The sequence below is a fragment of the Narcine bancroftii genome, chromosome 7 (genome assembly GCF_036971445.1).
Source record: "Narcine bancroftii isolate sNarBan1 chromosome 7, sNarBan1.hap1, whole genome shotgun sequence".
Taxonomy (NCBI): Eukaryota; Metazoa; Chordata; class Chondrichthyes; order Torpediniformes; family Narcinidae; genus Narcine; species Narcine bancroftii.
Genome location: NC_091475.1, coordinates 33,385,160 through 33,401,135, shown reverse-complemented (window position 1 = coordinate 33,401,135; position 15,976 = coordinate 33,385,160). Strand labels below are relative to the sequence as shown.

General features: G+C 42.7%; 1 protein-coding gene across 16 annotated transcripts in view; it reads right to left on the bottom strand.

Moving 5' to 3' along the window:
- LOC138738710 (uncharacterized) overlaps positions 1-15,976 on the bottom strand; it is a 152,953-nt gene that overhangs the window by 34,033 nt on the left and 102,944 nt on the right. Inside the window, exon 1 of one of the 16 annotated variants that reach the window (XR_011341690.1) lies at positions 8,361-8,670. The exons of 8 other annotated variants lie outside the window; for them this stretch is intronic. Coding sequence is in view for 5 of the 8 variants with exons in the window: in XM_069889458.1 (XP_069745559.1) it covers positions 8,361-8,526 (166 nt within the window). In the remaining 3 variants the exon portion in view is untranslated. Of the gene's footprint in view, positions 1-8,360; positions 8,671-15,976 lie in introns of those variants that run through there. 7 more of the 16 variants (XR_011341692.1, XM_069889458.1, XM_069889461.1 and 4 more) reach the window with 7 other exon arrangements.

The window sequence follows — 15,976 nt, the reverse complement described above, 5'->3', positions numbered from 1 at the left end:
CAATATCTCTACTTAATTCAGAATATAAGATAATAGCTAAACTATTAGCAAACAGATTGGCCGACTGTGTACCAAAAAAATAGTAAAACTAGATCAAACTGGATTTATTAAGAAAAGACGAACAATGGACAATATCTGTAAGTTCATTAACTTAATCCATGCAGTACAAAGAAACAAGACGCCAATAGTGGCGGTCGCCTTAGACGCAGAGAAAGCCTTTGACAGAGTACAATGGAATTATTTATTCAAAGTACTACAGAGGTTCAACCTACCAGGGAAATACATTAATTGGATTATATAAGGGACCATTGGCGAAGGTGACAGTAAATGGATATATATCAAACCAATTTAAATTAAGCAGAGAAGGAATATAAAATCAATCTATTTGCAGATGACGTCATAGTATACTTAACAGAACCAGAATTATCAATAAAAGAATTACATAAGAAATTGAAGGAATATGGAGAGGTATCGGGGTACAAGATCAACGCAAATAAAAGTGAAGCGATGTCAATGAATAATGCGGATTTCACAAAGTTTAAGAAAGAATCACCATTTAAATGGCAAATTCAAGCAATCCGATACCTAGGTATTCAACTAGATAATGATCTAGGCCATCTATACAAATTAAATTATCAGCCATTAATGAAGAAATTACAAGACGACTTAGAACATTGGAAAGATTTACCACTAACACTGATAGGAAGGGTAAATTGCATTAAAATGAATATCTTCCCAAGGATACAAGACCTATTTCAATCATTACCAATTCACCTAATGGAGAAATTCTTCAAGGAGCTAAAGAAAATAATAAGGAAATTCTTATGGAAAGGGGGAAAACCGAGAAAAGCACTAGATAAATTAACAGAATGGTACAAACAAGGGGGCTTACAGCTACCAAACTTTAAGAATTATTATAGAGCAGCACAATTAAGATACCTATCAGATTTTTATCAAACAAATGAAAAACCAGATTGGACCAGATTAGAGCTAGATAAAATAGGGGAGAAGGTACCTGAACATATACTATATAAGTAGGATGAAAAGCTGGTGCATCATGGGAATTCACCAGTACTGCACCATCTGCTCAACATTTGGAAGAAGATTCACGTAGAAAGGAAAAAAACAAATTATCAACTACCAAAATTAATATTGACGCAAAATCAACTAATCCCCATCACAATAGATAACCTTTCCTTTAGAGAATGGGAGAGAAAAGGGATGAAAAGAATAGAAAATTGTTTTTCGGGAAATAAATTATTATCTTTTGAACAAATGAAGTGCAAATATGGTATAACTCACGGTACAATGTTTGCATACCACCAACTGAAAACATATTTGAAGGACAAATTAGGAAGCAGGCTGAGGTTACCAGAAGGAAGCAGTTTTGAATATGTGATTACAGACACAATGATAATTAAAAGATTTATAACAAACATGTACATCAAACTGCAAGAGAAAGAGAATGAGGAAATAAGCTGTAAACCCAAACAAAAGTGGGAACAAGATCTAAACATAAAGATAAAGAATGAAAAATGGGAAAAGCTATGCTCTGGATCTATGAGAAATACAATAAACACGAAGTTACACATGATACAATATAATTGGTTACACAGGCTATACACCACGCCCCAAAAGTTAAATAAATGGGACCCAACAGTATCAGATAGATGTTTTCACTGTAAGGAGGAAACGGGAACAACAGTACATGCAATTTGGGCATGTGTGAAAGTGGAAAAGTTTTGGGAAGATCTAAATCAGATATTAAAGAAAATCACAAAAAGCAACATACCAAAAAATCCAGAGATCTTTCTTCTAAGTAATATAAGAAGTAAAGAATGGACTCGATTTGGATGGAGCACAAAAAAGATTTATTATGATAGCCTTAGATATAACAAAAAAATGTATAATGTCAACCTGGAAATCAGAAGATAGCCTGAGAATACAGCAATGGTACATAGAAATGAATAAATGTATTCCATTGGAAAAAATAACATAATTTAAGAAATAACATCACAGTATTCAAACAAATTTGGGAACCGTACATGGAACACAACAGAGAAGTTCTCCACCACCTAAAATGACAGAATGAGAAGAAGACGAAATGAACTGACGCAGTGTATAAAAGTAGATGACACAATTTTCTTGTTTATTTTCATTGTGCGATGACATTGTTTAATGGGTTTAATGTGTCATATATGTTGAGCGTTGAGTGGGTGGGGAGGGGGGTGGGAAGGAGGGAGGGAAAGGAGGGAGGAAAATGTGTAATATTCAAGAGGGAAATGGTTATGTGTAGTTTGGTCAATATGGTTCATAGTGTGAAAAAAAAAAATTAAAAAAAAAGTCACCATGGTTCACTACCAATTTTTCAAAGACTATATTTCTGATTCATTTCATGAATTCAAAAGCAGGAGGTATAGGTCAGCACAATTGTAATATTTAGGATGTACACAGATCAGAAAGGCAAATGGGACAAACTTGGGTATGCAACTTTGTGGGCAGAGACAAGTTGGGCCAAATAGTTCTATTCTGTCAACCTCTACAACTCTAAAATTAGAGGAAGGGCTCAGGAAAGTGGCTCAATAACTTTGGAGTATGTTTCCAACTTGTGAAAACAATCATGGTCAAAAGAAAATCAAAATCATTGGACCCACAATACAGAACACAATTCTATTTCACTGCATCTTAAATATTTTTCCTCATTGCCCAAACCAAATATATGTTGCAGAAGCTGCTCCCAATTAGCCGAGGGTGAAATTGAGTACTGTAGTTTCATCCATGCCAAAACTTCCTGGTCTATACAGGTGATCTCAGGCATTTAGAGTCATAAAGTCAATGAGCTGTACAACACAGAAATTGGACTTTTAGCTCAATTTGCCCATATTACTGCGATGCATAACTATTCCAATCTCTCAGCATGTTTCCTATCCAAATAATTTTCCAAACATCTTTTAAAAATATAATTGTATTCATCTTTACCTCCTCCTCTGGTAGCTCATTCCATATCAACACCATCCTCTGTTGAAAAACAGGTCTCTAAGATCTCCTTTAAATTTCTTCTCTCTCACCTTAAATCTGTGCCCTTGAGTTTTAGACACACCTATCCTTGGAAAAAGACAGTGACTATCAGCCTTCTCTAAGCTGCCTACAATTGTGTCCATAGGTGTTCAAGCATAATGTTAGCAAGGCACATACAACATTCATTGCAAGTGCTGCAAACGTCTTCAATCTAAATGGAATTTCTCAATCCCAAAGATACTCAGGTTCAGAATTTATTATCATGAAATTCATTGTTTTGTGGCAGCCTCACAGTGCAAACGTTCATATAAACCAACTTATAAAAATAAATAATAAAAGTGCATGAAAAGTCAAAGTCAGGCAGTGTCTTTGGTTCTTTGATCATTCAGGAATCTGATGGAGGAGGGGAAGAAGTTGTCCTTGTGCTGTTGAGTGCTTGACTTTAGGCTCCTGTACTTTTCCCCCCACTCAACGGTAGCAGAGTGAAGAGGCAATGGCCTGGGTGGTGGGGGTCCTTGAAAATAGAGACTACTTTCTTAAGACACTGCCTTGATGGAGTGAAGTTTGGTGCCATTGATGTCGCAGGCCAAGTTAACAACACTTGAGTTTTTTCTTGTCCTGTGCGTTGTCTGTACCAGACAGTGACACCACTAGCCAGAATGCTCTCCACAGTACACCTGTAGAAGTTTTCAAGAATCTTCAGTGACATACCAAATCTCCTCAAGCACCTCATATAGCCACTGATAAGCCTTCTTTGTGATTACATCGGCATGGAGGCTCCAGCACAGATGCTTGGAGATGTTGACACCCAGGAATTTGAAGTTTTTGCCCCTCTCCACTCCCCTCTCGATAAGGACTGGATTGTATTCTCCTGACTTCCTCCTGAAGTCTACAATCATCTCCTTTGTTTTGATAATGTTGAGTGTAAGGTTGTTGGCGTGACACCACTCAACGGGTTGATCCATCTCCCTCCTGTACACTTCCTTGTTGCTGTTTGTGATTCTGTGGTGTCATCGGCACATTTGTAGGTAGCATTGGAATTGTGCCTGGCCACACAGTCATGGGTGCACAATGAATGGGCTAAGCATGCATCCTTGAGGTACGCTTGTATTGATAGTCAATGAGGAGGAGACGTTGTTTCCAATTTATACTGACTGTGGTCTTCTGATGAGGAAGTCAAGGATCCAGTTGCATGGGGGGGGGGGGGGGGGGGGGGTTGCAGAGTCTCAGGTATTCATAGGAAATAATTTTGAAATTAAAGATGGCTGCAGGAAGAATCTAAATCTTGATTTTGGCCCACGAGCCTGTGCCGTCCAATTAACCTACAGTTTTGTGGGAGAAAACCAGAGCCCCTGGGGATACAGGGATAATGTACAAACTTCTTACAGACAGTGCGGGATTCAAACCCTGGTCCCAATCGTTGGCACTGTAGTGTTGTGCAAACCGTGCTGCCCTAAGATTGAGCTCACCCAAGATTTGAACCCAGAACCTTTTGCATCCAAAGTGAAAGTCAGACCTCCTAGACTAAACAAACAAGCCAGCTGCCAGACCAATGAGTTTTTGCATCTAATCTATACATGGCAGCTGCAACATTCTAATTACTTCACATCAATATTGACAGAATTTCTAGTCACATAGCTTAATAATTCCTTTCTTAGCTCAGAATGGAGTTTGCCTTAGTAAGTACCTATGATATACCAGGGGCACATTCCCATCCATACACTCTAAATGCAACTATTGCCATGTAAATAATTTCCTCCGAGTTTTCAATGGTGAATGCAATGAAGTAAAATTAGTAAAGAGCACAACCGAATGAACTTTACGATATATTGTACTTTTAAAATCTGATAAGCAAGCTGGACAATACACTATGTGTCACACAGCATTTTCAATAAGCTTAGTGGTGTGAGATGGAAAGAAGAAACATAGTTTCATGGGGCATTCATTTCATTAGTCTGCAGGGTTGTTCATTGTCAAAAGTCTTTTCCATGGCCATAATATAAAAGATTAATTTAAAACATTTCAAATTTAGACATACAGCACAGCAACAAACCCTTTTAGCCCACAAGCCTGTGCCACCCAATTAATCTACAAGCCGTTAAGTTTTTCAAATGGTGGAATCTATAGAAGACAGAATTGGCCAGGGAGGGGAGGTGATAAAATTAACAAGTTCCTATCAAAATTGAAACTACCACATTTAAACATAGAAGAACAGGAAGGGTTGAATCTCCCCTTCACAGAGGAAGAAGTAGCCAAGACATCGAGTTCACTGACTAACAAATCTCTGGGGGAAGATGGGTTCCAGCTCGAGTTCCACAGGGAATTTAAAGATTTATTGATACCTCTTTTTATGGAGGTGGTAAGCCAGGTGATTGAGACCCATACCCTTCCAGAATTCTTTTCAACAGCAATTATTAAGATAGTTCTCAAAAAAGGCAAGGATCCATTGAAACTGTCCTCTTATAGACCAATCTCATTATTAAATACGGACGACAAGATACTTGCCAAAGCCCTAACGAATAGATTGGCAAAACATTTGCCAAAATTAATAAATAGGGATCAAGCGGGCTTTGTGCAAAAAAGGCAGGTGGCGGACAACATAGGCAGACTGCTGAGTAGAATGCATCTGGCACAGTCAAGGGATGAGAGTGGCCCTGGATGTAGAGAAGGCATTTGACAGATTGGAGAGGGACTTCTTGTTCAAGGTACTGGAAAAATTGGGGCTAGGGCCAACTTTTATAAATTGGATAAAGGTGTCGTACCATGTGCCCAAGGTTAAAGTTGTGACCAATGGACAAATATCTTCAGCCTTCCCACCATCAAGAGCCAGTAGACAAGGGTGTCCATTATCTCCACCTCTATTCATACTAGCTATGGAACCATTGGCCGAGGCCAATTGCCAGAATCCAGACATCAAGTGATTTAGGGTAGGCCAGGAGGAACACAAAATCAATTTATTTGCATGGACCCAGTCAATTTGGTGGCCAGGCTGCATGCACTCAATTGCAGAAGACTATGGAAAGGTCTCTGGATACAAGATTACTAAGGGGGATTACAGTCAATATCATGAGAATAGGCATTTGAAGTGGCCACAAAATGGGATCAAATATCTAAGAGTTAGGGTAAATAATAACTTAAATCATTTATATAAGCTAAATTATACCCCTTGCTCAGGAGAATTGAGGAGGTCTTAAATGGCTGGATGACCCTGCCTATAATGCTGATGGGCAGGTTCAACTGTGTTAAAATAAATGTGTTGCTGAGGCTTCAGTACCTCTTCCAAATTTTGCCCATGGTGTTGCTCCGGGGATTCTTTCACATGTTAGAAGGTTTCTATGGAATGCCAAGGTAGCCAGGGTCGCTATGGAAAAACTAACCTGGGACTTTAGTCTGGGTGGCTTAAAGTTACCAGACTGAGAAATATTATTGGGAAGCCCAGTTGAGATATATCGCCACATTGGAGAGGGATGTCCTGAAGAGGGATAAGTCCATGCAGAAGAGATAGAAGTACACAACAGGTGAAGGTGTCTCAAATAAAAGGGGAATAGATAGCTGTAAGGTGGGCAAGAAGTAAAATGTTTGAAGGAGATTCAAGTGGAATTTGTTCACGAAGAGAGTGGTTGAAATCTGGAATGCATTGCATGATGACCCGACTTGGATTTCTGTGCTCATTTCTGCTTGCCTCATGACTGGAAGGACATGGTGGCCATAGAAAGGGTGCAGAGGAGATTTACAAGGATCTTGTCTGGATTAGGTAGCATGCCTTATGAAAACTGGTTGTGTGAACTTGGCCTTTTCTCCTTGGAATGTTGGAGGATGAGAGGTGACCTGATAGAGGTGAAAATGAAGAGAGGTCATATGATCATGTGGATAGTCAGAGGCTGAAATGGTTGCCACAAGAGGACACGGGTTTAAGGTGCTGGGGAGTAGGTACAGAGGAGATGTCGGGCATTTTTCCTTCACCTAGAGTGGTGGGTGCATGGAATAGGCTGCCAGCCACGGTGGTAAAGGCAGATATGATAGAGTCTTTTAAAGAGATTTTTGGATAGGTACATGGAGCTTAGAAAAATAGAGGGCTATGGGATAGCTTAGCAATTTCTAAGGTAGGAACATGTTCAGCACAACTTGGTGGGCTGAAGGGCCTGTTTTGTGCTAAAGGTTTTCTATGAGGTGATGGAAGCAAGACCCCTCACCACATTTAAACTGCCACTGGGCAAGCATTTGAATTATGAAAGCAGAGATGGCTACAAACCCAATGTGGGAAAATGGGTCAAGTAGAGACAGGTGCAATGGTCAGCATGGTGGTCTGAAGGGCCAGTTTCAGTGTTGCTTCAGCACTGGTCTATGACTCCATGTATCCAGAAGGAGACCGTGAAACTCAAAGATGAATGGTAGAATTCACTCGCTCAAGGGCCCGAGTTCTGGCAGATCTTTTCTCATAAGGCAAATAATAGCCAATGAGTAGGCCTCTTGCAAACTGGTGACATTTGGTGAAGACGTTCGGGGGTATCAGGCTCCATCAATGTCGATGTCAACTTGAACCAGCAGGGTGACGTGGGCATGTCCTCATTAGTGAGGGTATCAAGGGATCTGGGGAAAAGGCCAGAAATTGGAACTAGTGTAGAGTTGCTTAGTGTAGATTTACGGAACAGACTCGATGGGCCTAGTGGCCTGCTTCTGTTCCTTTTGTGGTCTTGTGACACTTTTACCAGCGCCAGAAGCCTGGTTTTCGAGGTGGGGCAGACAACTAACAGCCAGGTATCTCACCAGCTCCATGCCACTGTGGCTCCGGAAAGCCACACGTGGTACCACCAGCACTGCAGCCCCAAGGCCAATTTTTAATCCAATTTCTGTCACTTATAACTGAGGGTAGTCAACATTCACGAAGTGGTGCAGACCAGCCTGTCAAAGAGCTTGGAAATGCAGTTCCAGCGCTGTGTTTTGTCTCTGCGTGACCGGGCTCGCCAGCCAAGGGTCTCTGCTGGTCGGAGAGCACCGGGAGGTTTGAACAACAGGCGATGGCCACCTTCCAGGGTTCTGCTCATGAACACCCATTTCTTTATAGCAGACCCCATTTTCTAAGCACTTTCCAAGGGCGAGTTCTTCTGATCTCCTCGGATCCATGACTCGGAGAGACTTTGCTGGTCCAACATACCTGCCCCCGCGATTTACGTCCTAGATTCTCTCAAACAATACTAAGCGTTATTATTACTTGACTTTCGTAAGGACCGCGCAGTCAATCAAGGTGGGAACGGATGCAATCGCCGTCTGAGCATCGCCCTCCCCCCACCCCCTGAGCTGTTTAAGCTGCCGCTGACGGACTCCGAACATCAGCTACTTACTTTCCGACTTTCTTGCAACAGTTTCCCATAACGCGCGTTGGCCGAGAGCAGATCTGCACCTCGACACTCCGGCCCCTGAACCGAATGGGCACAGGCAACCCTCCCCAGGCGGAAGGAAGGATTTCGTTCCGAGGAAGAAGAGTTTTCGTTCAAATAAGGGCGTCATTTCCTCCGATCTGTCAGTGTCTGGCGGCTGTCACACTACACACACTCACACACACACTCACACACACACACACACACACTCTACACACACACACACACTCTACACATACACACACACTCTACACATACACACACACTCTACACATACACACACACTCTACACATACACACACACTCTACACATACACACACACTCTACACATACACACACACACTCTACACATACACACACACTCTACACATACACACACACTCTACACATACACACACACCACACATACACACACACTCTACACATACACACACACACTCTACACACACACACACTACACATACACGCACACACTCTACACATACACGCACACACTCTACACATACACGCACACACTACACACACACACTACACACACACTCTACACACACACACTCTACACACACACACTCTACACACACACGCTACACACACACACGCTACACACACACACGCTACACACACACACGCTACACACACACACTCTACACACACACACTCTACACACACACACTCTACACACACACACTCTACACACACACTCTACACACACACTCTACACACACACTCTACACACACACTCTACACACACACTCTACACACACACTCTACACACACACACTCTACACACACACTCTACACACACACTCTACACACACACTCTACACACACACTCTACACACACACTCTACACACACACTCTACACACACACTCTACACACACACTCTACACACACACTCTACACACACACTCTACACACACACTCTACACACACACTCTACACACACACTCTACACACACACTCTACACACACACTCTACACACACACTCTACACACACACTCTACACACACACTCTACACACACACTCTACACATACACACACTCTACACATACACACACACACTACACATACACACACACTCTACACATACACACACTCTACATACACACACACTCTACACATACATACACACACACTCTACACATACACACACACACACACTACACATATACACACACACTACACATACACACACACTCTACACATACACACATTGCACGCACACACTACACATACACACACTCTACACATACACTACACATACACACACACTCTACGTATACACACACTGCACACACACACATACACACTACACATACACACACACTGCACGCACACACTCGACACATCCACACACTGCACACACACACTCGACACATCCACACATTGCACACACACACTCGACACATCCACACACTGCGCTCACACACAGCGCCCTCGCACCCACGCGCCCTGCACCCATGCGCCCTGCACCCACACACTCTCTACACATACTCTACATCTACACTACACATACTCTACACCTACACATACACACACTGCACACATACTCTACACGTACACACATTGCACCCACACACTCTACGCCCACACACACAGTGGCCACACACTCTACACATTTGCGCCCCCGCGCGCGCTCCCCGCCCCCGCGCGCGCTCCCCGCCCCCGCGCGCGCTCCCCGCCCCCGCGCGCGCTCCCCGCCCCCGCGCGCTCCCCGCCCTACACACTCTACACACACACACACTCTACACACACACACACTCTACACACACACACACTCTACACACACACTCTACACACACACACACTCTACACACACACACACTCTACACACACACACTCTACACACACACACACTCTACACACACACACACTCTACACACACACACACTCTACACACACACACACACTCTACACACACACACACACTCTACACACACACACACACTCTACACACACACACACACTCTACACACACACACACACTCTACACACACACACACTCTACACACACACACACTCTACACACACACACACTCTACACACACACACTCTACACACACACACTCTACACACACACACACTCTACACACACACACACTCTACACACACACACACTCTACACACACACACACTCTACACACACACACTCTACACACACACACACTCTACACACACACACACTCTACACACACACACACTACACACACACACACTACACACACACACACTACACACACACACACTCTACACACACACACACTCTACACACACACACACTCTACACACACACACTCTACACACACACACACTCTACACACACACACACTCTACACACACACACACTCTACACACACACACACTCTACACACACACACACTCTACACACACACACACTCTACACACACACACACACTCTACACACACACACACACACACACACTCTACACACACACACACTCTACACACACACACACTCTACACACACACACACACTCTACACACACACACACACTCTACACACACACACACACTCTACACACACACACACTCTACACACACACACACTCTACACACACACACACACTCTACACACACACGTGTCATGTCATTCTAGACCGGACTCTATCTGGTCGCCACAAAACACCTTCCACATTCTTGACACAAAGCCGCTTCATAAAACCTGGAAACCTGCAGCAGATTGCAGACCTTTCGGCCCTCAGTCTTGAGCTGGCCTCCTCTAACAACTGTCTGCAATGTCCTCGCTGCATACCAACAAGATCCCCTCAAATTCCCAAATGGAGGTCGGTGACCCTCGACTTCTCTCGGGTTTTCTGCTGTGGATGTTTAGCCCGTGGGGTCACAATGGTTCCTTCAGTAAAAACTCCACACGTTAGGAGAAATGCATTACTATATAGTCAGTGTGACAGATTGTAAATGAAGCAGTTACTTGTTAAAATGTGAGAAGGGTGAAATTAATTTTTTTAAACCACAAGACATTTGTGAAGTTCTTGGAAAAATTACAATTGGAAATAAAATGCCAAGTAACCCTCTCGTGAAATAGTTAAATTTCACATTGATTTATCTGTTTTATTGAACGTTTCTTGTTGTTATTAAACCATTCGGCAGAAGTATTTATTACCGAGACGATTTGCTGAGTATTCATGATTAAGACATCAAATTAAAACTTCCATCAACATAGGAACTAGGAGCAGGAGTGAGGCTTCACCATTCATTGAGATCATGGATGATTTTCTCCCTCAGTGACATTTTTCCACATTATCCACATACCTCTCAATTCCTAGAATGTGCAAAACTCTATCAATCTCAGTTTTGAATTAAAGCCAGGGCAGAGAATCCAGAAATTCACCAGGTGAAGAAATCACTTGTTGCCTCAGTCCTACATGGCTCAACTCTGGTTAGAGAGTTCTGAGCCAGGGGAAACATCATCCCTGCATTCAGCCTGTAAGAAATTTTCTTCTTTAATTCTTCTAAACTCCAGAGAAAACAGGCCACCAACCCTGAAGCTGGGTTTTGACCGAAAATGTAGACTGTCCATTTTCCTCCATGGATAATACATTATCTTCCTTCAGCAATTTACTTTCTTCTTTAGATTCCAGCATCTACAGTTTCTTGTGACTTCATGTATCCATTCTCCTTATATGGGAAATTCTGGTACCGTCCAGCATCCTCCAGATGCACCCTCACCAAGAATCCATACATTACCAGCAAGACATCGTTACCCCTGGACTAAAACATTCCAACAAAGACCAACATTTGCCTTCTAGTTGCTTGAACATTGACGTTACCAAAACTCAAAGTCAGAAACTAAGTGATTATTTTCTGGATTTGACCATGCAGCCCTTTTCTGCACAGAACTCTTTCAGATGTTACAGCCCTCCAAGTCTCCTTTACGTCTCCTTTTTCTTTGTTCTGTGTACCTTTCTTTTCCAATTGGGGAATTTCCTTAGTCATTAATAAAAATTTCTTTTCCAATTGGAGAATTTCCTTAGTCATTGATATGAATATGAAAGCACAAACAGAGATTTCAGAATATTATTATTAAAGTCTGCCTGAAAACATTAACAACTATTGCTTTAGCCGAGGCCTCTGGCTACAGCTGAGAGCATCAGGACAACTTTACCTAAATCACTGTCTTCACCTTGCTGCCTACATACAAGTGAATTTATAATTTTTAGCAGAATACTTTGGCAAAATTTTTAAAGAGTTCACACCGTAAGGAGTTTGGTAGTTAAGTTACTCCACAAACCTATACATTTGAAAGAAGAACTTACTGAGGGGGAGAATGGATCAGCTCATTATGGAATGGCAGAGCAGACTTGAGGGGCCAAATGGCCCTGCTGACTTGGTGGCAGAGCCAAGAAAGGCGTAACATTAATTAACCAACTTAACTCAAGGCTTGCTGTAAATAAACCTCACATTTCAACACCCACTTTACAGCACTAAACAACTTCGTATCCCTGAAAGAAAAAAAGGAAGTACAAGGGAAAAAAAAACACTGTCTGTCTCATTCACCATTGTTACCCTGTGTTGATGTGGGATGAGGATGAACAAGTCCTCATCGAGGGCTCAGTAGTGGAGAGGATCAAGAACTTCAAATTCCTGGGTGTCAATATCTCAGAGGACCTGTCCTGGAGCCTCCATGTTGATGCAATCACAAAGAAGGCCCACCAGCGGCTAAGCTTCACTCCATCGAAAACATCTACATGAGGTGGAGTTTTAAAAAAAAAACAGCCTCTATCCTCAAAGGCCCTCTTCACTCTGCTGCCATTGGGAAGGAAGTACAGGAGCCTAAAGACGAGCACTCAGTGGCTCAATAACAGCTTCTTCCCCACTGCCATCAGATTTCTGAATAATCAATGAACCAAAGACACTGCCTTACTTTTTTGTTTTATACATTATTGTTGCAAGATGGTTCATAAATATGAATTTCGTGACTTGTTCATGACAAATTCTGATTCTATGTTGAATTTGCAATCTGGTGTTTAAATTGAGGAATAGAATGGTCTATTGCCACCTTGTGGCCATTTTGCAATACAATTCCTCCAGATGCCTTAACACTGCATAAGCAAAAGGTGTTCAGGAGGTCTAGTATTCTTCTGTTACTCTCTTAGAGCGCAGACAAAATCTTCAGCCACACCTAGCCTCTGCAAAGTTGGACCCTAAATCTTACACAGTGAAAATTTACATTGCTAATGCTCATGAATCAACTTGTTCCTTACGAATGCTTAGAAACTGGCATGGTTTGATGAATACTGCTGATTCAGCAACAACATTGTCTCTTTCTGAACCTGCCCAGAATTTGAGCACCCAACAATGCTACTTCCATTTTCTCCTCACATTACCTCACCTCAGATTTTGCTATTCACGTGCATTGCAAGGGTTCTTGTGGAGGGGAGAATTAAGGGTTATGGGGAGAAGGCAGGGACAGGGTACTTATAGTGAAAGGTTAGCCACAAGTGGCTGTGCTGGCTCAATGGGCTGAATGGCCAACTCCAGCACCTATCGTCTATTGAAGATATTGAAAACTTCATGAAACCCACAAAGAATTAGCTTAGAAATTGGAATACTATAAATTCTGATGGAAGTGGGTGTAAAGATTAGGCCAGGATCAGGATAATTGAATCTGTCTGGATCACAGCCCTTTCCTGCACCAGTGACCTTCGGTTGGAATCTGTTGCTGTTTCTAAGGAGTTTGTACGTTCTCCCCGTGACCATGTGGGTTTTCTTCCATGTTCTAAAGATGTTCAGGGTTAGTAGGTTAATTAGTCAGTACTCGAGCTGGCAGAGTCCGCAAGCATCGAATCCATGCTGCTGAAGACCCAACTGCGCTGGGTGGGTCATGTCTCCAGAATGGAGGACCAGCGCCTTCCCAAGATCGTGTTCTATGGCGAGCTCTCTACTGGCCACCGAGACAGAGGTGCGCCAAAGAAGAGGTACAAGGACTGCCTAAAGAAATCTCTTGGTGCCTGCCCCATTGACCACCGCCAGTGGGCTGATCTCACCTCCAACCGTGCATCTTGGCGCCTCACAGTTCGGCGGGCAGCAACCTCCTTCGAAGAAGACCGCAGAGCCCACCTCACTGACAAAAGACAAAGGAGGAAAAACCCAACACCCAACCACAACCCACCAATTTTCCCTGGCAACCGCTGCAACCGTGCCTGCCTGTCCCGCATCGGACTTGTCAGTCACCAACGAGCCTGCAGCTGACATGGACATACCCCGCCATAAATCTTCGTCCCTGAAGCCAAGCCAAAGAAGAAAAAGTCAGTGCAGGTTCATGGGCCAGAAGGCCCTTTACTGTGCTGTATTTCTAAATTGTTAATAATGTTCAGGCCATCACTGTTTGGTTGTTAGAGATGATTACATCTCTCAAGCCTCTATCAGGGCTGCCAAATTAATAACTAATTTCTTGGAAATTGAAGAGGTTAGAAGGGCAAGCAATCAGCAGGCTTGATAGTATTGATAATAGGTTGAGAGTCAGATGAAAGTACAAAGTAAACCACTTAAAAGGAGGAGCTACCTAGAAGACAAAGGACTCCCTTGCAGTTCACCAAGATAAGTTTAACAACAGCCTCAGCTTTTCAGTGATGACCTGCTTCTGTGCATGAAGTTCTGAAATGGGCCAATGACAATTTTTCTCAAGCAAAATATTTTGGTAACAATTGGGTCTAGAGCAGTGGTTCTCAACCTTCCCTTCCCACTCACATACCACCTTAAGCAATCCCTTGCTAATCACAGAGCACCAATGACATAGAGAATACTTAAAGTGGTATGTGAGTTGGAAGAAAAAGGTTGGGAACCACTGATGTAAAGGCTCTCCCAGTTTGTTAATGACCTGCAGGAAGGAATCTATTCTCTTTAGCCAACCTATCCAAGTGATATGCCACCATTATCAGGTTAGAAATGGGCATTAAATAACACCCTAGCCAGCAATGAATATTTCCTGAGAGTACATAAAGCTTTTAAACAGTCTTTTACTAATGACTATAAATAAATAAATACTAATCAAATAAACAATCAAATCTGTGGTGAATAGATTCCAATGTACGCAAGCATTTGTCAAATCGAAATAGCAGCAGCTCCACATTGATCTTTGAGAAAGTAGAGTACAAATTGTGTGGGGCGGATACTTTTCACAGCCATGGTTTGAAAATCTTGACAGGAAGTCTCAGTACATGCATCTTCCAGCTTCTCAATATAGTTCAGCCCTCCTAGTTAAAGCTTTTCACTGTCATCACCTCCACAAAGGCTGTTTCACTTTCCTTTCTCCCCACCTTTTACTGCAGTTTCCCCCTCAGTAAAACCAGTCACCAGGAAACCTCATCACCCCTCTTACCAGTGATGGGTCAAACAATCTCCTGCAGTCTCAGAGGGTTGATAATTGCTTAAAGTCAGGACAGTTTCATTTAAAAAATGCTTTGAAACCTTCGCCGCAGATTAAGACCCTTCTAAGCTTCTCCAGCTCCCAGCTCCAGAGACAGAGTAAAACACATGATGTTAGTGGTCAATATTAACTCACGTTGGGCACAAGCATACTTCTATCTCTTCCTT